The sequence below is a fragment of the Macaca mulatta genome, chromosome 10 (genome assembly GCF_049350105.2).
Source record: "Macaca mulatta isolate MMU2019108-1 chromosome 10, T2T-MMU8v2.0, whole genome shotgun sequence".
Classification (NCBI taxonomy): domain Eukaryota; kingdom Metazoa; phylum Chordata; class Mammalia; order Primates; family Cercopithecidae; genus Macaca; species Macaca mulatta.
Window position 1 is genome coordinate 26,321,241 of NC_133415.1, and position 20,719 is coordinate 26,341,959.

The following is a 20,719-nucleotide window of genomic DNA, read 5'->3' on the forward strand; positions in this document are numbered from 1 at the left end:
ACCCTGGCCCCAATCCCTGGCAACCACTAATAATATATTCTTCATTTCTATAATTTTATCATTTCAAGGATATTATATAAATGGAATGATACAGTGTGTAACGTTTTGGGATTGACTTTTTTTCACTCAGCATAAAACCTCATCCAAGTTGTTGAGAGTATCGAGAGTGAATTCCTTTTGATGGCTGAGTAGTATTCCATGATAGGCTGTAGCACCTGTTGCTAGACAGCTGAGTTGTTTCTAGTTTTTTGGCTGTTACAGATCAAGCTGTAATGAACATTCGTGTACAGTTTTTGTATGAGCATAAATTGTCATTTCTCTGGGATAAATGAGTAAGAATGTAATTGCTGGGTCATATAGTAGTTGCGTGTTCAGTTTCATGTTTATATGAAACTGACAAACTTCCACTGTAGCACATGCCTGTAGTCCCAGCAAGAGGTTCACTTGAGCTCAGGAGTTCTAGTGCAGCCTGGGCAACATGGGGAGACCCTGTCTCTAAGGGGAGAAAATAAACTTCCACACCTCTGCAGTGGCTATACCGTTTTCTGTGTCCACCAGCAAAATAGGAATGATCCACACTTGCATCTTGACCAGAGTTTTGTCTTGTCACTATTTTTTATTTCAGCCACCTGACACGGATAATTGAGATTTCATTGTTATAATTTGCACTTCCCAAACGGCTAGTGAAGTTGAAGGTCTTTTCATGTGTTTATTTGCCATTGTGTATCTTCTCTGGTGAAATGTCTGCTAATGTCTTTTGCCCATCTTCTAATTGGATTGTTTGGTTTTGTTTTCCTGTGGAGTTGGAGAGTCCTTTATATACTCTGATAACAGTCCTTTGTTCAGATAGGTGATTGCCAAATATTTCCTCCCAGTCTGTAACTTTTCATCTTGTAAGCAGGGTCTTCTGCAAAACAAATCTTTAAATTTTTAATGAAACTCAGTTTATCAATTTTTCCTTTTGTGAATTATGCTTTTGGTGTCAAGTCTAAGAAAATTTTGCTGGCCGGGCGCGATGGCTCAAGCCTGTAATCCCAGCACTTCGGGAGGCCGAGACGGGTGGATCACGAGGTCAGGAGATCGAGACCATCCTGGCTAACACGGTGAAACCCCATCTCTACTAAAAAATACAAAAAACTAGCCGGGCGAGGTGGAGGGTGCCTGTAGTCCCAGCTACTCAGGAGGCTGAGGCAGGAGAATGGCGTAAACCCGGGAGGTGGAGCTTTCAGTGAGCTGAGATCCGGCCACTGCACCCCAGCCTGGGCGACAGAGCAAGACTCCGTCTCAAAAAAAAAAAAAAAGAAAAGAAAATTTTGCCTAGCCCTAGGTCCTGAAGATCTTCTCTTATGATTTATCCTAAAAATTTTCTATTTTACATTTGACATAAAATCTTTTGAGGGTTTTTTTTTTATATATACAGTCTGTCATTTAGGTCAAAGTTCATTTTTTGCTTTTGGGTCTTCAATTGCTCCAGCATCATTTGTTGAAAAGATGTCCTTCCTCCATTGAATTGCTCTTGCACTGTTCAAAAACAGTTGGGGCTGTCTGTGGTGGCTCACGCCTGTAATCCCAGCACTTTGGGAGGCTGAGGCGGGTGGATCACCTGAGGTCAGGAATTCAAGACCAGCCTGACCAACATAGCGAAACCCTGTCTCTACTAAAAATACAAAAAAAAAAAAATCAGCTGGGCAGGTTGGCAGGCGCCTGTAGTCCCAGCTACTCAGGAGGCTGAGGCAGGAGAATTGCTTGAACCTGGGAGGTGGAGGTTGCAGTGAGCCGAAGTCACGCCACTGCACTCCAGCCTGGGCAATAGAGCAAGACCCCGTCTCAAAAAAACAAAACGACAAAAAAACAGTTGGGAACATACTTGTAGGTCTGTTTCTGGGTTATCCCTTCTGTTCTGGTGATCTGTGAATCTATCCTTCTGCCAGTACCACTCTGTCTTGATTATTATAACACATGTGTAATTTTAAATGTTTTCATATTCTGTTTTTTGGTTTTTTTTTTTTTTTTGAGGTAGAGTCTCTGTCTGTCGGAGTCTTGCTCTGTCGCCCAGGCTGGAGTGCAGTGGCGCAATCTTGGTTCACTGCAACCTCCGCCTCCCGGGTTCAAGTGATTGTCCTGCCTCAGCCTACCAAGTAGCTGGGATTACAGGTGCCCACCACCACGCCCAGCTAATTTTTGTATTTTTAGTAGAGACGGGGTTTCACCATGTTGGCCAGGCTGGCCCCGAACTGCTGACCTCGTTATCTGCCTGCCTCGGCCTCCCAAAATGCTGGAATTACAGGCATGAGCTACCGCGCCTGGCCTTAAATGGATTTTTGACTTAAGATGTTTTCAACTTATGATGCATTTACTGGGACATAACTCCATCATAAGTCGAGAAGCATCTGTAATTATAAGTTCACAAGAAGCTGCAAAAATAGTAACAGAGGTCCCAGATACCCATCACCCAGCTTTCCCCAGTGGTAACAGTTTATGTAACTAAAGTATACTGTCAAAAGCAGAGCGTTAACGTTGACACAATACAAGTAGCTAGACTGCAGGCCTTACTAGAATTTCACCAGGTTTTGCATCTGCTTGTGTATTTTTTTTTTTTTTTTGAGATGGAGTCTCGATCTGTTGCCCAGGTTGGAGTGCCGTGGTGCAATCTCAGCTCACTGCAACCTCCGTCTCCTGGGTTCAAGCGATTCTCCTGCCTCAGCCTCCCAAGTAGCTGGTACTATAGGCGCCTGCCACCACGCCCGGCTAGTTTTTTTTTTTTTTTTTTTTTTTTTTGTATTTTTAGTAGAGGTGGGGTTTCCCTAGGTTGGCCAGGCTGGTCTTGAACTCCTGACCTTGTGATCCACCCACCTCAGACTCCCAAAGTGCTGGGATTACAGGCGTGAGCCAACCGCACCCAGCCTAAAATCTGGTGGTATTTTACACTCTATATTCTTGTATCACTTGTACTATTATTTACTTAAATTTGTCTTTAAATTGACTCACTTAAGATTTATACAACTTACTTTAAAAGATACTTTATATCCCTGCCATAAACAGGAAGCCAGTATAACTGGCCGTGAATAGAAGGAAACTATAAAAATAGAGTAAGACTAAATGGTGCAGTTCTGTTCTAAGTAGATGTTATAGCCTGCCTAAGGCTTGTCCTCTCTTTGTTAAAAAGGGAGATTATGTTTGGGAGGCCAAGGCAAGAGGATTGCTTGAGGCCAGGAGTTCAAGACCAGCCTGAGCACAATAGCGTGACCCCCATCTCTACAAAAAATTTAAAAACTAGCTGGGCGTGGTAGCATGTGCTTATAGTCCTAGCTACTCAGGAGGCTGAGATGGGAGGATTGCTTGAGCCCAAGAGTTGGAGGCTGCAGTGAGCTATGATTGCACCACTGCACTTCAGCCTGGGTGACACAGTAAGACCTATCTTAAAATAAATAAATAAATAAAGGATGGAGGGGAGATTGTAAAGTATCGAGAAGTGTGGGAAGCACAGGAGCACCAGACTGGCCCTTTCTCCCTGGAGTCATCAGAAAAGTTGAAGGAGAGTTGAAAGCAGAAAGTTTCTGTAGTTCTGTATTATAAGGACCCATGCCAGTGAAATGTCTGTTCATCTCAGTACTGGTGTGAGGCCCCTCCACACTTCACCCATGCCTGATGGCTTCCTGGGCAGTCAGTAACTGACAACTCTGATGTGCAGAGCCCCATGCTCAGAGCTGGAGGACGCAGAAGCGCATTAGGTGAGGTCCATCCCAGTTTTGTGGGGGTTGTGGTGGTCCCTGGTGGGATTGAGGCAGCCCCAAGGACTGCAGGAGCACATGGGAAGCACCTAAGCCGGGCAGGTGGGAAGGCGGTCAGAGGAGACTCCTGGAGGAGCTGGTTGTTCCTATATTATCGGAAGGAATTACTTTTCAGGCCAAGAGGGTGAAGAAGGGAAGAGAAGACAGCACAGGCAGAGGTCTGGAGGGGAGACCAGCGTGACGTGGCGTGTGTCCGCGTGGGTTTAGAGAGGGGCAGGAAGGGCATGGTGGGCGTGAGTTGCTGAGACATCCAGGACTAGGATGGTGGAAGCAGCAGTGAGAGAGGAGGCTGGAGAGGAAACAAGGATCACGACTGCTAAGTGGTGCATGAATCGGAGGGGCCCGGCTGCAACAGAGACCTGGATGGAGGCTGCTGGGGCCATGCATCTAGGTGAAAGTGGTGTAACCCTGGCCTAGGATGGCAGTGGGAATTGGGAGGTGGGTAGGGAGGGCTTGGAGGAGTCTCAGGGAAGTGGGCAGGAGGGAGCGGCTCAGGCGAGGCCCTTGGGCAGGATGGACCTGAGTCCCCCTCCCGAAGTCCTGAGTAACCATAGGAGAGGGTCGAGCTCCCCACCCTCTCTTTTCCCCTCCTGCCTCTCCTTAACCTAAGTCAGCCTATCTGTCCCCATGGTGCCCAGAGGTCTGGCAGACGCAGAGCCTGTTACCTGGGCTGTGTCACTCAGGGACAGTGGAAGCTCCCCACCTCTTGATTGAATCCCACAAGGAAAAAGCTGGGAATCTGTGGCCCTTCTGTAAGGCCATTGCTGTAAGGAAAGGAAGAGGGTTGGTTTTATTCGTATTGTATCCTCAGCACCTGTAGCCCATGTGGGGCACATGGGAGGCCCTCAGGTCATGCGTTGATTGAGTGGATGGGTGGAGGAAGGTTAGCATCTTGCTCATCTTGTATTCCATATGGCTAGTGGTGCCTGGCATGTAATAGGTACTTATCAAATTAAATGAATGAGTGAATGAATGGATGAATGAATGAGGAAAGAGAGAGGGAAGGTAGTAAAAAAGAATGAAACAGTCTTCTCACTTTTGGCCAGGCGCGGTGGCTCACATCTGTAATCCCAGCACTTTGGGAGGCTGAGGGGGCGAATCACAAGGTCAAGAGGTCAAGACCATCCTGGCCAACATGGTGAAACCTCGTCTCTACTAAAAAAAAAAAAATACAAAAGTTAGCTGGGCGTGGTGGCACATGCCTGTAGTCCCAGCTACGTGGGAGGCTGAGGCAGGAAAATCCCTTGAATCTGGGAGGCTGCAGTGAGTCGAGATCGCGCCACTGCGCTCCAGCCTGGTGACAGAGCAATACTCTTTCTCAAAAAAAAAAAGAAAGAAAAAAGGCAACAGTCTTCTCACTTTTATATCCCCAGGGCCTGTGTACTGTCTAGCACATAGAAGGGACTCAGTAGTTGAAATGTATATATGTGTGCATGAATGAATAAAGGAAGGAGGGAAATAAAGAAAGAAGTAGCCTTGCTCCCTCTGTGTCTTCAGAGCCTAACCAGTGCTAGGAGTAGCATAGTAGGTGCTCAGTTAATATGTGCTGGATGTTGACTGCGTGAATGTTGGATGGGTCAGAGTCACTCTCTTCCAGGTTGCTCTGGCCCTCCCCATGGGCCCCTTTGTTGACACCTCAGGTGACATTGCATCTGCCCTGGCAGGTGGACGAGCAGATTCATGCCTGCTACGCACAGACCATGGCCGAGTGGCTGGGCTGCGAGGCGATCGTGCGGCAGAGGGAGCGGGAGTCCCATGCGGCCGCCCTGGCCAAATGCTCATCTGGGGCCAGCCTGGACAGCCACCTGCACCGGATGTTGCACAGGGACTCAACCATCAGCAACGAGGTGATGGGCGGCTGGCCTCGGGGAGCATGGGCACTGGGGACGGTCAGGGTCTGCTTCACTGGGCTGTTCTAAAAGTGGTGAAGGCTGGGTATCTGGGGCCTGGTGACAGTCTCACCCCTGGCTTTTTCTTTAAGAGTGTGGGGTGACTTTGGAATCAAACCTGAGTTCAAACTCTAGTCCCACCATTTTGTAGTTCTGGGGTTTCCTACCAGTAACTTTTCTTCTGGGCCTCAGTTTTCTGCATCTGTAAAATGGGAATAATCAGGTGTAGAGGAGGTTTGTGTAGAGTCCAAACAAGATGATGTATATAAAGTGCCTGGTACACTGCCTGACTTTCATTGATTCAACAAATGCTTATTGAGTATCTACTATGTACAGGTACTATCAGGAATATCCTGGGATATCAGGAATGTTCCAGTGACACAGACAGACTGCCAGAACCTCCAGTTTAATAGCCCAAAGTAGGAGCTCAGAAAAAAAGTTAATTCTTGGCTAGGGGTGGTGGCTCACTCCTGTAATCCCAGTACTTTGGGAGGCCAAGGCAGGTGGATCACCTGAGGTCAGGAGTTCGAGACCAGCCTTGGTCAACATGGTGAAACCCCATCTCTGCTAAAAATACAAAAAAATTAGCCAGCCGTCTGTAATCCCAGCTACTTGGGAGGCCAAGGCAGGAGAATCACTTAAACCCGGGAGGCGGAGGTTGCAGTGAGCCGAGATTGCGTCACTGCACTCCAGCCTGGGCAACAAGAGTGAAACTCCCTCTCAAAAAAAAAGTTAATTCCCTTCACCAGTGATTGTATCAGTCATCAATTGCCATAATAACTGTATGTAACAAACAACCACCAAAAATCAGTGACTTCCAACAGTCAGCATTTATTTTTGCTCACAACTCTGTGGGTCAGCTGGGAAGGTCTGTTCTTCACTGGGCTGGGTGAGGCTTATTCCGTCACTGGCTGTCCGTAGCTGGTCAACTAAAACATTTGTTTATCTTGGTTGGGCTCTCTTATTTGTCTGGGGTGACTCAGCTGTGCTCCACGTGCCCCACTGCCCAGCAAATGAACCTGGACATGCTCTCACGGTGAAAGCAGATGCCGCAGAGAGAAAGCAGAAATGCACAAGGGTGTTCTAAGCCTCTCCTGAATCAAGTGTGTTAACATCCCATTGACAAAAGCAAGCAACACGGCCACGTCTAGTGTTAGAGTAGGCAAGGACTATGAGTTTATAGGGCAGAAGCATGTATACAGGGATCAGGTTAAAAAAAAATGTGGAACCATTAATAGAACCAGTTACTCTGTGCGTTGAACTGAAATATTAGCAAGAAGTCTCAGTTACAGAGCAGTTAAAGGCGGGGTGCTGTAGTTGCAGAGGTGAGAGGTGGGAACCTAGAGGTCAAAGTGGTCTCTGAAGAGGCTCCAGGAAGCAGGGAGTGGTCCCCTCCTTTCATTTCACAGCTAGGAAACTGATGCTCTGAGGGAGGACTTGTGCAAGTTAGGAATAGAGATGAAACAAGACTTCCTGGGCTCCCAACCCAGCAGTCCTTCCTACTCTGGGCAAGGGTGCAGCCTCACCCTCCCTCCCTCCCGCTCTTTCTTCTCTCAGTCCTCCCAGAGCTGCAGTTCGGGCCACCAGAACATCCGCCTGCACAGCGACTCCAGCAGCAGCACACAGGTGACCTTGTGGAGGCCCCGCCCCCTCCCACCCACGCCTCTCCCTTCCACCTGGGGTCATGGGGATTGGGTGTCCGTCATCTGTAGGTCACTTTTTGCTTCATTTGTTTTAGCTTTTTATATTAGCATTAAACATTGTTTTTTTGTTTGTTTTTTGTTTTTTGTTTTAGTAATGCAAGAAATATATGGATCTATCACCCCTGCAAAAAACTAAAACATTGCAGAGAAAGTCAAAGTCTGCTTTGATCATCCTTAATCTCTGCCTGCCCTCCTTTGAAATAACACCGCTATCATCAGTTTGCTGTGTTCCTTTCAAAACCTTCTGCATGCCTGTACATACACAGAAATATGTAGATAATCTATAGCAATGTTTGATAGTTTTAAAAAAAGTGTACTTAAATGCCATCATATATGTTGTTCAACAACTTTCCATTTCAATCAGTGAAAAGAGATGACTCAATCTCACTCCGTTTTTAAAGAAAAATGCTGGCTTGGCACGGTAGTTCACACTTGCAATCCCAGCACTTTGGGAGGCCAGGATAGGCAGATAGCTTAAGCCCAGGAGCTCAAGACCAGTCTGGGGAACATGGCAAACCCTGTCTCTGCAAAAAATACAAAAAATACAAAAAAAAATTAGTTGGGCATGGTGGTGCATGCCTGTAGTCCCAGCTACTCTGGAGGCTAAGCTGGGAGAATCACCAGGGCCTAGGAGGTTGAGGCTGCAGTGAGCCATGATCACGCCACTGCACCCCAGCCTGCGCGACAGAGTGAGATCCTGTCTCACACACATGTACACACAAAGCCAAGTGCTAAAACATGCATAGTGTGTTGTCACCTTTTATGTAAGAAGAGGCAATATTAATGTCTGTATGTATTTGCCTCCATTTTGGAGAACAGTGTAAGGAGAAACCAGAAACGAATCAGAATGGTTACCAAGAGAGGAGGGGCAGAGACAGAAGCTACATTTCCTTGAATATGCCTTGTTTCTTAATTCTGATTTTGGAGTTAAAAAAACCCTCTGGTTCTGGCTCTGAAGCTAGGTAAATATTTTACATAATTTAAATCAATTGAATCAAAAAGAGGTTTTTGAAACATGAAGCTAACCATAGATCAAGTTGGTGACATAAACACGCAGGGAAGAAATATTTCAAGTGACTTTGGAACATGATCTTTAACTGCGTACCCTTGATATGACCTAAGGACACAAAGAATCACAAAAAAATCTCTAAAATGTATTCTGGAGATTTTTTTCATAGTATTTCATGTATTATCTAACTTTAAAAATTGATTCATAGTAGTCAACCGCATGGTGTAAAAGTAATAGGGTTTTTTTTTTGTTTCTTTTTTTGTTTTTGTTTTGTTTTGCCTTTCCGTGTGTAAACTAATTTTTTTAATGAGAAGAATTATGTTTACATGAGGCTGGGCGTGGTGGCTCACACCTGTAATCCCAGCACTTTGGGAGGCTGAGGCAGGTGAATAACCTGAGATCAGCAGTTCGAGACCAGCCTGGCCAACATGGTGAAACCCTGACTCTACTAAAAATACAAAAACTAGCTGGGCATGGTGGCACTTGCCTGTAATCCCGGCTACTTGGGAGGCTGAGCAGGAGAATCACTTGAACCCAGGAGGCAGAGGTTGCAGTGAGCCAAGATCATGCCACTTCACTCCATCCAGCCTGGGCAACAGAGCGAGACTCCATCTTAAATAAATACATACATACATAAAAATAAAATTATGTACACATGGTAAAAGTCTATATGACGAAAAGCTATTGTCTCACCTTATTTTGATTCCCCAGTATCCCCTTCTCAGAGTCAACTGCAGGCGGGGCACGGTGGCTCACACCTGTAATGCCAACACTTTGGGAGGCCAAGGTGGGCGGATCATCTGAGGTCAGGAGTTCGAGACCAGCCTGGCCAACATGGTGAAAGCCCGTCTCTACTAAAAATACAAAAATCAGCCAGGTGTGGTGGTGGCGCCTGTAATCCCAGCTACTTGGGAGGCTGAGGCAGGAGAATCGCTTGAACTGGGGAGGCGAAGGTTGCAGTGAGTCGAGATTGTGCCACTGCGCTCTAGCCTGGGCGACAAGAGAGAAACTCCATCTCAAAAAACAAAACCAAACAGACTCAACTGCATTACTTTCTTGTTTCTTTCTGGGTTATTCTATGCATAGAATACGTTTTTATTGTTGTTTGAGACAGGGCCTCACTCCCATCACCTAGGCTGGAGTGCAGTGGCATGATCACAGCTCACTGAAGCCTGGACTCACCGGGCTCGGGTGATTCTCCCACCTCAGCCCCCCAAGTAGCTGAGACCACAGGTGTGCACCACCATACCAGGCTAATTTTTTGTATTTTTTGCAGAGACCGGGTTTCACCATGTTGCCCAGGCTGGTGTCGAACTCCTGGGTTCAAGCAGTCTGCCTGCCTCGGCCTCCCAAAGTGCTGGGATTGCAGGCGTGAGCCACCACGCCCAGCCTAGACCACTTTCTTATTCGTCACAAATAGGAGCATACATTACACTTTACTTTGCCTCACTCTTTTCACTGACTGTATGGTATTCCAGTGCATGCTTGATCCATATTTAAGCCGATCACCTGTTGTTGGATATTTAGTCTGCTGCTGTAAGTAGTGCTGCAGTGGACATGCTGGTCCATCTGTTTTTGTGCACCTTGTCCTCAGGTGTTTGAGTCTGTGGATGAGGTGGAGCAGGTGGAGGCTGAAGGCAGATTGGAGGAGAAACAGCCCAAGATCCCCAATGGGAACCTAGTGAATGGCACTTGTTCCCCAGACTCGGGTCATCCTTCCTCCCATAACTTCTCCTCGGGCCTCTCAGAGCACTCGGAGCCCAGTCTGAGCACAGAAGACAGTGTCTTGGATGCCCATCGGAACACTCCCCCAGTGCTGCGACCTCGGGATGGCAGCGTGGATGACAGGCAGAGCAGCGAGGCCACCACATCCCAGGATGAGGCTCCCCGGGAGGAGCTGGCCGTGCAGGACAGCCTGGAGAGCGACCTCCTGGCCAACGAGAGCATGGACGAGTTCATGTCCATCACGGGCAGCCTGGACGTGGCCCTGCCTGAAAAGGACGATGTCGTGATGGAGGGCTGGAGGAGCAGCGAGGCAGAGAAACGTGGCCAGGCAGACAGCGAGGACAACCTCTCGGAGGAGCCTGAGATGGAAAGTCTCTTCCCTGCCCTGGCTTCTCTGGCTGTGACTACTTCTGCCAACGAGGTGTCCCCTGTGTCTTCAAGCGGTGTCACCTACTCTGTAAGTCACCAGGACCCTCCGTTCCATTTCCTTTTTTCCAGCTACAGGAGGGTGAGATGTACTACAAGCCCATTATCCAGAATGACCCCAGAGTCAGACCTCTGGTTCGTTGCATTTTTTTCCATCATGGAGGATTCACTGTAGAAACCCATTTGGGAGAGAAGATAATACAATATTTTAAAATGGGGGCTGGGCACGGTGGCTCACGCCTGTAATCCCAGCACTTTGGGAGGCTGAGATGGGCGGATCACGAGGTCGGGAGATTGAGACCATCCTGACTAACACAGTGAAACCCCATCTCCACTAAAAATACAAAAAATTAGCTGGGCGTGGTGGTGGGCACCTGTAGTCCCAGCTACTTGGGAGGCTGAGGCAGGAGAATGGGGTGAACCCGGGAAGCAAAGCTTGCAGTGAGCCGAGATCATGCGACTGCACTCCAGCCTGGGCGACAGAGTGAGTCTCTGTCTCCCAAAAAAAAAAAGACAAAAAGAAAAGGCCGGGCGCGGTGGCTCAAGCCTGTAATCCCAGCACTTTGAGAGGACGAGATGGGCGGATCACGAAGGCAGGAGATTGAGACCATCCTGGCTAACACGGTGAAACCCCGTCTCTACTAAAAAAATACAAAACTAGCTGGGCGTGGTGGCGGGTGCCTGTAGTCCCAGCTATTCGGGAGGCTGAGGCAGGAGATCTCAGTGAGCTGAGATCCAGCCACTGCACTCCAGCCTGGGTGATAGAGTGAGACTCTGTCTCAAAAAAAAATAAAGAAAGAAAGAAAAAAGAAAAAAAAAGGCAGGCTTTGTTGTCAACAGCCCTGGGTTCAAATCCCAGCTTCAGCAAGTCATTTTATTCTTCTGAGCCTGAGTTTTTCTGTGTGTGTCTTACTTCTCTTCCTGAGTTGTTTTCAGAATGAATGAGTTAAAGTCCTGTGTGCCTGGCACATAGTAAGCAGTCAGTCAACAGCAGCCTTGGTCATGAGCATCATGATTTAGAGTTAGGTCCAATACTTTGTAAATACTCAAGTTTGGTTTCTTACTAGAAAGCCCAAGCCAAAGGCCATCAACTGAAAGGGAGGATCATATTTATGATTATTTTTTAAAGAACTTGTTATTTCTTTCAAAGATAGGCAAGCCCATAAAGAGTGAAACACAGAAAAGGCTGGATATAAAACCCAGAAGATACCTGCCCCATCTCACCCTATTTAACCCTCCACAGAGGCAATCATTTTACTTATTCTGCCCAAATTATTTGGTGTTTGCCCCCAGGTCTCTAACACACTGGCATTGCTGCTTCTTGATCTCTCTTTCTTTCAGTTTCAGACATTTTCTAGTGACTTCCCACTATGAAAGAGGATGGTTCAGTTCCCATTTCTTCCCAACTTCCAGCTCTCACCACACGTGACACCTTCTCATCCCTGTCCTTCTAATATAGTTATGTAATGATTTAGTTAAATGTGTACAGTGTTAGCCGGGTGCAGTGGCTCACGCCTGTAATCCCAGCACTTTGGGAGGCCGAGGCAGGCAGATCACGAGGTCAGGAGATCGAGACCATCCTGGCTAACGGTGAAACCCCGTCTCTACTAAAAATACAAAAAATTAACCAGGGATGGTGGTGGGCACCTGTAGTCCCAGCTACTCGGGAGGCTGAAGCAGGAGAATGGCATGAACCCGGGAGGCAGAGCTTGCAGTGAGCCGAGATCGGGCCACTGCACTCCAGCCTGGACGACAGAGCGAGACTCCATCTTGAAAAAAAAAAATATGTACAGTGTTAATATTTTATGCATCTACTGTAAATGTCAGTGCTTGCATTATTTTAACAGAGTAATATGTAAGCCGTGTAGTAAACCATCCTAATTTTTGTCTTTCCTGTAAAAAATTTGTTTTTCCTAGATGTGTTTTCATTTTCCTGTTTTCTTTTTCTTAGTTTGCTGCATATTTAAAGTGAGTTCACCCCCAGAAGTCTTTGCCACTTTCCTAAATCTATCTTCAGACATTCAAACATACCAGGTTTTTCATTTATTCTATGTGTCCAAGGACTTCTCCCCAAAAGCCTACTGACGCCCTCCACTCCACTGCACCTGATGTGTCGTTATCATTCACGATCTTCCTCCGTCCTGATCTTGAGCTTTCTTTTGTGTCACTCATGTTTTCTCTTTCTTAATCTACTCTCTTAGATGAAGCACGTACCTCAGTGACTTCCACATTTTTCGCTTTTTTTTTTTTTTTTTTTTTTTTAGATTGAGACAGAATCTCGCTCTGTCTCCCAGGCTGGAGTGCAGTGGCACGATCTCGGCTCACTGCAACCTCCGCCCCCCGAGTTCACGCCATTCTCTTGCCTCAGCCTCCCAAGTAGCTGGGACTACAGGCACCCACCACTACACCCGGCTAATTTTTTTGTATTTTTAGTAAAGATGGGGTTTCACCGGGTTAGCCAGGATGGTCTCGATCTCCTGACCTCGTGATCCACCCGCCCTGGCCTCCCAAAGTGCGGGATTACAGGCATGAGCCACCGCGCTTGGCTTGCTTCTCTTTTTTATCATTTCTTTGTCCTTCTGTGCTGAATTCTGGATCATTTCTTCAGATCGCCTTTCAATTGAGCAATTCTCTCTTCCAGAATATTTTATTTTCTGTCACCTGTCTCTAGTGTTTAATATTTTTTTTAACATTTTATTTGGCCTTTCTTCAAATATGCTATAAAATGACCTACTTGATTATTTCATATAGTCTCTTGTTCTGTTTTTTTTTTTTTTTTAGACAGTCTCCTTCTGTCCCGTTGGTTGGAGGGCAGTGGCGCAATCATGGCTCACTGCAGCCTTCACCTCCTGGACTCAAGCGATCCTTCCTCCCACCTCAGCCCCACAAGTAGCTGGGACTACAGGGATGTACCATACCAGCACGCCTGGCTAATTTTTTTATTTTTATTTTTTTTCTGAGACAGAGTCTCGTTCTGTCCCCCAGGCTGGAGTGCAGTGGCGTGATCTCGGCTCACTGCAAGCTCCGCCTCCTGGATTCACGCCATTCTCCTGCCTCAGCCTCCCGAGTAGCTGGGACTACAGGCGCCCGCCACCACGCCTGGCTAGTTTTTTGTATTTTCAGTAGAGACGGGGTTTCACCGCGTTAGCCACATGGTCTCCATCTGACCTCGTGATCCGCCCGTCTCGGCCTACCGAAGTGCTGGGATTACAGGTGTGAGCCGCCACGCTCGACCATTTTTTGTAATTTTTATAGAGACGGGGTTTTGCCATGTTGCTCAGGCTGGTCTTGAACTGGCCTCAAGTGATCTACCCGCTGTGACCTCCCAGAGTGTTGGGATGACAGGCGTGAACCAGTGCACACCAGCTTTTGTTCTTACTGTTAACCTTTTCTTTTATTATTTATTTATTTATATATTTATTTATTTATTTTTGAGACAGAGTTTCTCTCTTATTGCCCAAGCTGGAGTGCAATGGCATGATCTTGGCTCACCGCAACCTTCGCTTCCTGGGTTCGAGCGATTCTCCTGCCTCAGCCTCCCGAGTAGCTGGGATTACAAGCACACACCCATGCCCGGCTAAATTTGTGTTTTTAATAGAGATGGGTTTTCACCATGTTGGTCAGGCTGGTCTCGAACTCTCAACCTCAAGTGATCTGCCCACCTCAGCCTCCCGAAGTGCTGGGATTACAGGCGTGAGCCTTGGCGCCCTGCCTTATTTCTTTAAATACAGTAAACATACTTATTTTATGATCTGTTTCTGATACCTCTAACAACTGAGGCCCTGATGGCTCTGATTCTGTTGTCTTGTATTTGTGCTGACCGTCACTCTGGGCACCTTCTTTCTCTGAGTGTTTTGTGATTTTTTTGAACACGAGCTCATATTTCTTGGGATATTATCTGCTGCACTATTTAAGACCCAGGTGGAAGGTAGATGCCTCAAGAGAGGGGTATTCTTTTGCTTCTTTCTAGTACTAGGGAAATAACAAATTTGAGATGACAGCTACGTTCTCTGATCTTTCAGACCACCAGGTAATGGGAGTTTGGGTTATAAACCGCATGAGTTACAAACCTGATTTGTGGCTCTTAATTATCCAGGGAGATAACATTTACATTTAATTTAATGACTATGATCAAGGTATAAGCAGTCAGGTATCGTTGCTGTTTCACTCAGACCCAAAGTGTCAACATTCATAAGGTGAACTACTGTGGATGAAAAATACTGCTGTCACTGTGGACAGGCAATTGTTTTGAGATCCCAAAATATTAGTGGGTTTTTCTAGTTTTTCCTTGCTGAGAGTGTGACTCTTTGGGGTCCTACCTTCCTGTAGGAAGGTCTCTTATTAGATCTTCAGCTTGGGTGGGGGAGCATAAAACAATTAAATCTAAGCTTAAATTTTCCCACTTGACTAGCTTTCCTTAAGGCAGAGGCCAGCTTTAGTGTTTTCTCACATTTCTGGGTTAGTTTTTGGTCCTTAAATGTTTCTTATTTTCTTGCCATATCATTGAGCCATTTTGAAATTAAGCTAATTGTTCAAGCAGCCAGGCTGGTTTGTTACCAGAATTTGACCTCTGTTCAGTTCTTCATTCTCCTTGTCCAGTTTTCAGCAGGGAGAGGTTCACTTCCAGCTATAGTTGTAACTCTCTGAGGGAGAATGTCCATCCTGCAAATTAAAGACACCCTCCCGGAAAACAAAAACAAATCAAACACCTGGCTGGTCCAGGTAGGAGATGTATTTTCAGTGACAACAGGAGAGGTTTAGGAGGAGGAGATAGGATTGCTGCTTCCCAGTGGGGACTCAGATGTAATTTTTCATCTCTTCCCCCTACCCCCCGCCCCGGTGGCCTATAGCCAGAGCTGCTGGACCTGTACACGGTGAACCTGCACCGCATCGAGAAGGATGTGCAGAGGTGTGACCGCAACTACTGGTACTTCACTCCCACCAACTTGGAGAAGCTGCGTAACATCATGTGCAGGTGGCTGGGAGCAGCGAGGGGCTCTAGGGGATGGGGAGGGGGGATGGGTGAAATGGGGGACATAGGGGGCCCACCTAGAAGTTATTTCAGCTTCTGAAGCTGGCATCGTACTCACGTGGAATCTTACTTAGCTCACAGTGACAATTTAACAACAATAATATAGAGCATTTATTAAGCACTTACTGTATACCAGCCACTGTCCTGAGGCCTATACTATCATCGCTCACTTACTCCTCAACCCTACGAGGTATTAACCCCTTTTATAGGTGACGATGTGGAGGCTCCAGAAGAGCCTCATTGCTGAGTGGGCATCGGGCAGTGGCTGAGCAGGAACTCATAGCCACGCCTCTCTGGCTGTAGAATCTGTTCTTCTTCTGTTTTTCTTGAAGCCAAGATCTAAGACTGTTTATTACTGTTCACTAAAAAGATATTATTCCTGTAATCCCAGCGCTTTGGGAAGCTGACGTGGGAGGATCACTTGAGACCACTTGAGTTCCTCACAGACTTCAAAAAAGTAGAGACTGGCCTGGCAACATAGTGAGACCCTGTCACTACAAAATAATTTTTTTCAACTTAACATTTAGCTGGACACAGTGGTATACACTTGTAGTCCTAGATACTTGGGAGGTGGAGGCAGGAGGGTAGCTTGAGCCCAGAGGTTAGAGGGTTGCAGTTAGCTATGATTGCATCATTGTACTCCAGCCTGGGTGACAGAGGGAGACCCCATCTCTTAAAAAGTAATAAAAATAATAAAAAATTACTATTGGTATTTTTTTTTTTTTTTTTTTTTTTTTTTTTTTTGAGACAGAGTCTCGCTCTGTCGCCCAGGCTGGAGTGCAGTGGCGCGATCTCGGCTCACTGCAAGCTCTGCCTCCTGGGTTTACGCCATTCTCCTGCCTCAGCCTCCTGAGTAGCTGGGACTACAGGCGCCCGCCACCGTGCCCGGCTAATTTTTTTGTATTTTTAGTAGAGACGGGGTTTCACCGTGGTCTTGATCTCCTGACCTTGTGATCCGCCCGCCTCGGCCTCCCAAAGTGCTGGGATTACAGGCGTGAGCCACCGCGCCCAGCTACTATTGGTATTTCTTAAAATATGAAAGTAACCCATGCTTGTTAAAAATCTAAATCACTGACAACTCTAATCCCAGCACTTTGGGAGGCCAAGGCAGGAGGATCGCTTGAGGCCAAGAGTTTGAGACCAGTCTGGGCAACATAACAAGACCCCATCTCTACAAAAGTTTTAATAAATTAGCCAGGCATGATGGTGTGCGCCTATAGTCATAGCTACTTTGGGAAGCTGAGGCAGCAGGATGGCTTGAACCTGGGAGGTTGAGGAACAATGAACTGTGATCATACCACGGCACTCCAGCCTGGGCAACAGAATGACACCCTGTCTCAAAACAAAACAAAAACCTAAATCAAAGAAATTAGAAGGTCGTAAGATAGAAAGAGAAACTTCTTCCTTCATCTCTGCCCATCAGTGCCACTTACCCAGAATTAACGACTACTAACAATTTAGTAATATCTAATTGATTATATATTGTATAACATAATATGAATGTACTTTTTTTGTGTGTGGGGGGATGGAATCTCGCTCTGTGGCCCAGGATGGAGTGCGGTGGTGAGATCTCAGCTCACTGCAACCTCCGCCTCCTGGGTTCTAGCGATTCTCCTACCTCAGCCTCCCGAGTAGCTGGGACTATAGGCGCAGGCTGCCAGACCCAGCTAATTTTTTGCATTGGAATACAGATGGGGTTTCACCATGTTGCCCAGGCTGGTCTTGAACTCCTGAGCTCAGGCAATCCACCTGCCTTGGCCTCTTAAGTGCTAGGATTACAGGCATGAGCCATCGCACCCAGCCTGAATGTACTTTTTTTTTTAATGTTTTAAACTGTGATATAGTCTGATAAGTGTTACATTAAAATGGAAAAAAAATGCTGGGAAGAAGTAAAAATGAACTGACTTCTTCCTGGTTAAGGCATAGGGAGAAATCATGGAAGACTTCACAGAAGTGGTGACCTTTTGAGATGGATTTTGACAAAGTTAAGAAAACTAAAGAAACCATAGGCCGGACATGGCAGCTCACACGTGTAATCCCAGCACTTTTTGGGAGGTCGAGGCGGGCAGATCACCTGAGGTCAGGAGTTCAAGACTAGCCTGGCCAACATGGCGAAACCCTGTCTCTACTAAAAATACAAAAATTAGCCAGGCGTGGCAGCACGCACCTGTAATCCCAGCTACTTGGGAGGCTGAGGCAGGGGAATCGCTTGAACCAGGGAAGTGGAGGTTGCAGTGAGCTGAGATTGTGCCATTGCACTCCAGTGCGGGCAACAAGAGTGAAACTCTGTCTTAAAAAAAAAAAAAAAAAAAAGGAACACTAAAGAAACTGTTTCACATAGAGGCTAAGATCATATATCCTTGAGTAAGGCCTCCTAGGTTCAAGTACTGCCTCTGCCACTTATTAGGTGTATGATTTGGGGCATGTCATTTACCTGTCTATGCTTCAGTCCCCTCATCTGTGAAATAGGATAATGGTCCATGTTTCACATGACTATTTTGAAAATAGTGGGTGGAGGGGCCAGGAGCGGTGGCTCACGCCTGTAATCCCAGCACTTTGGGAGGCCAAGACGGGCAGATCACGAGGTCAGGAGATCGAGACCATCCTGGCTAACACAGTGAAACCCTGTCTCTACTAAAAATACAAAAAAAAAAAAAGGCTGGGCATGGGGACAGGCGCCTATAGTCCCAGCTACTCGGGAGGCTGAGGCAGGAGAATGGCATGAACCCTGGAGGTGGAGCTTGCAGTGAGCAGAGATCACGCTACTGCACTCCAGCCTGGGCAACAGAGCAAGACTCTGTCTCAAAAAAAAAAAAAAAGAAAAGAAAATAGTGGGTTGAGTATACAGTAAGTGCTCAGTAAATATAAGCTGTTACTAGTAAGGGACAGATTGGAATTCCTGACAAAGGGAGCTGTAGGGCAAAGATACAGAAACATAAATTTGTGATCTCTTTGTGCAAAGTGAATACGTCAGTGTAGCTGGAGAGGAGGACAGTGTGGAAGCGATATTTGAGGCTGTGAAGATGAATTGGGAGGAGGCCATTACTCCTTGTACCCCCAGTAAAGGAGTTTGGATAACATCCCATCAGACAGCAGGGTGCTTGTGCAAGTTTTGAGCCTGAAGAGGCCTCCTGAGTTGGCCTTTAGGGAGGTCATCCTGGTAGCTGCACATAGGATGTTTAAAGAGAGACACTGGGAACAGGGATGCAGGCAGGAGGCTGAGGGAGAGGTCCAAGTGAGGGATTGGGGACAGAAGCGGGAGGAGCGGAAGTTGGAGTGGGTTGGAGAGGCAGGCCGTGGCTGCCATAATTGGCCCCTTATGTCTTTTCTAGCTACATCTGGCAGCACATTGAGATCGGCTATGTCCAGGGCATGTGTGATCTTCTGGCTCCACTGCTGGTCATTCTGGATGATGGTGAGTGTGTCTTTACTGCCCCAGGGCTGGGGGCGCATTTCCTTTCCACTGCATGGCAGAGGGGTTGATCTCATTTTTTGACTGTACGGAATGTGGCTCCAGCCAGGTGCTCCGAAGGCCTGTTTGGTGAACACATCAATATCCTAGTGAAATAATAAGTCCTTATATTCCATGGTGCCCAATACTCAACACCCAGATAGGCATTTGCTAGCCACTGATTGTATGAATATGAATGAGAACAAACAAACCAAAACAAAAAACAAACCCAGACGGCTTCACTGGTGAGTTCTATGAAACATTTAAAGAATAATTAATGCCAATTCTTCACCTGCTCTTCAAAAACGTAGAAAAGGAAGGAATGCTTCTTAACTCATTCAGTAAAGCCAGACCTCGTATGAGGACTGGGTGTCTCATTGGCATGCAGATACCAGTAACAGACAAAGACGTAACAAGAAAACTACAGACCAATATCCTTTATGAATACAAATGCAGAAATCCTCAACAAAATACCAATAAACTTAATTCACCAAGATATAAAAAAGATGATACACCATGACCAACTCGGGCTTATCTCCAGAATGCAAGGGTGGTTTGACATGCAAAACTCAGTCACTTTAATTCACCACATTACTAAAATAAAGGGAAAAACCCACACAATCATATCAATTGACACAGAAAAACACAAGAAAATCCAACATCCTTTCATAATAAAAAACATTCAACAAACTAGGAATAGAAGGGAACTAAACACGATAGAGGGCATCTGTGAAAACCTCACAAATATCATCATACTCAGTGGTGAAAATCTGAACACTTCCTCCCTAAAAGCAGGAACAGGACAGGTATGTCTATTTTTGCCACCATAGGTTCTAGCCAGGGCAATTAAGAAAGACAAATAAATAAAAATAATTCAGATTAGAAAGAAAGTAAAACTATCTTTGTTCACAGATGTGATTTTGCATATAGAAGATCTTAAGGAATAAAAAAAAAATTAGAACTGATATAGTTTATCAAGTTTGCAGGATACAAGATCAATAAACAAAAGTGTCTTGTATTTCTATACACTTGAAATGAACAATCCCAAAATGAAATTAGGAAAACAATTTTATTTGCAACAGCATCTAGAAGAATACAATACTGACTGGGTGCAGTGGCTCATGCCTGTAATCCCAGCACTTTGGGAGGCCGAGGCGGGCAGATCACCTGAGGTCAGGAGTTTGAGACCATCCTGGCCAACGTGGTGAAACCCAGTCTCTACTAAAAATACAAAAAAAAAAAAAAAAATAGCCAGGCGTGGTGGTGCATGCCTCTAATTCCAGTTACTTCGGAGGCTGAGGCAGGAGAATCGCTTGAACCTGGGAGGCAGAGGTTGCATTGGGCTGAGATTGCACCACTGTACTCCAGCCTGGGTGATAGAGTGAGACTCCGTCTAAAAAATAAATAAATAAAAAATAAATAGTCCAGGCATGTTGGCTCACGCCTGTAATCCCAGCACTTTGGGAGCCTGAAGTGGCTGGATCATCTGAGGTCAGGAGTTTGAGATCAGCCTGGCCAACATGGTGAAACCCTGTCTCTACTAAATATACAAAAATTAGGCCGGGCGCGGTGGCTCAAGCCTGTAATCCCAGCACTTTGGGAGGCCGAGACGGGTGGATCACGAGGTCAGGAGATTGAGACCATCCTGGCTAACATGGTGAAACCCCGTCTCTACTAAAAAAAATACAAAAAA

General features: G+C 46.3%; 1 protein-coding gene and 1 non-coding gene across 5 annotated transcripts in view; one reads left to right on the forward strand and one right to left on the reverse strand.

The window, feature by feature from the left end:
• SGSM1 (small G protein signaling modulator 1) overlaps positions 1-20,719 on the forward strand; it is a 119,728-nt gene that overhangs the window by 79,668 nt on the left and 19,341 nt on the right. For all 4 annotated transcript variants that reach the window (XM_015149942.3, XM_015149944.3, XM_015149941.3 and 1 more), the window contains 5 exons: positions 5,456-5,638; positions 7,238-7,306; positions 9,987-10,574; positions 15,394-15,518; positions 18,908-18,990. In XM_015149942.3, coding sequence (XP_015005428.2) covers positions 5,456-5,638; positions 7,238-7,306; positions 9,987-10,574; positions 15,394-15,518; positions 18,908-18,990 — 1,048 coding nt within the window. The remainder of the gene's footprint in view (positions 1-5,455; positions 5,639-7,237; positions 7,307-9,986; positions 10,575-15,393; positions 15,519-18,907; positions 18,991-20,719) is intronic.
• LOC114670672 (small nucleolar RNA SNORD56) lies at positions 14,708-14,778 on the reverse strand. The gene has a single exon (XR_003720368.2). It is a non-coding gene; the product is annotated as a small nucleolar RNA SNORD56 (small nucleolar RNA).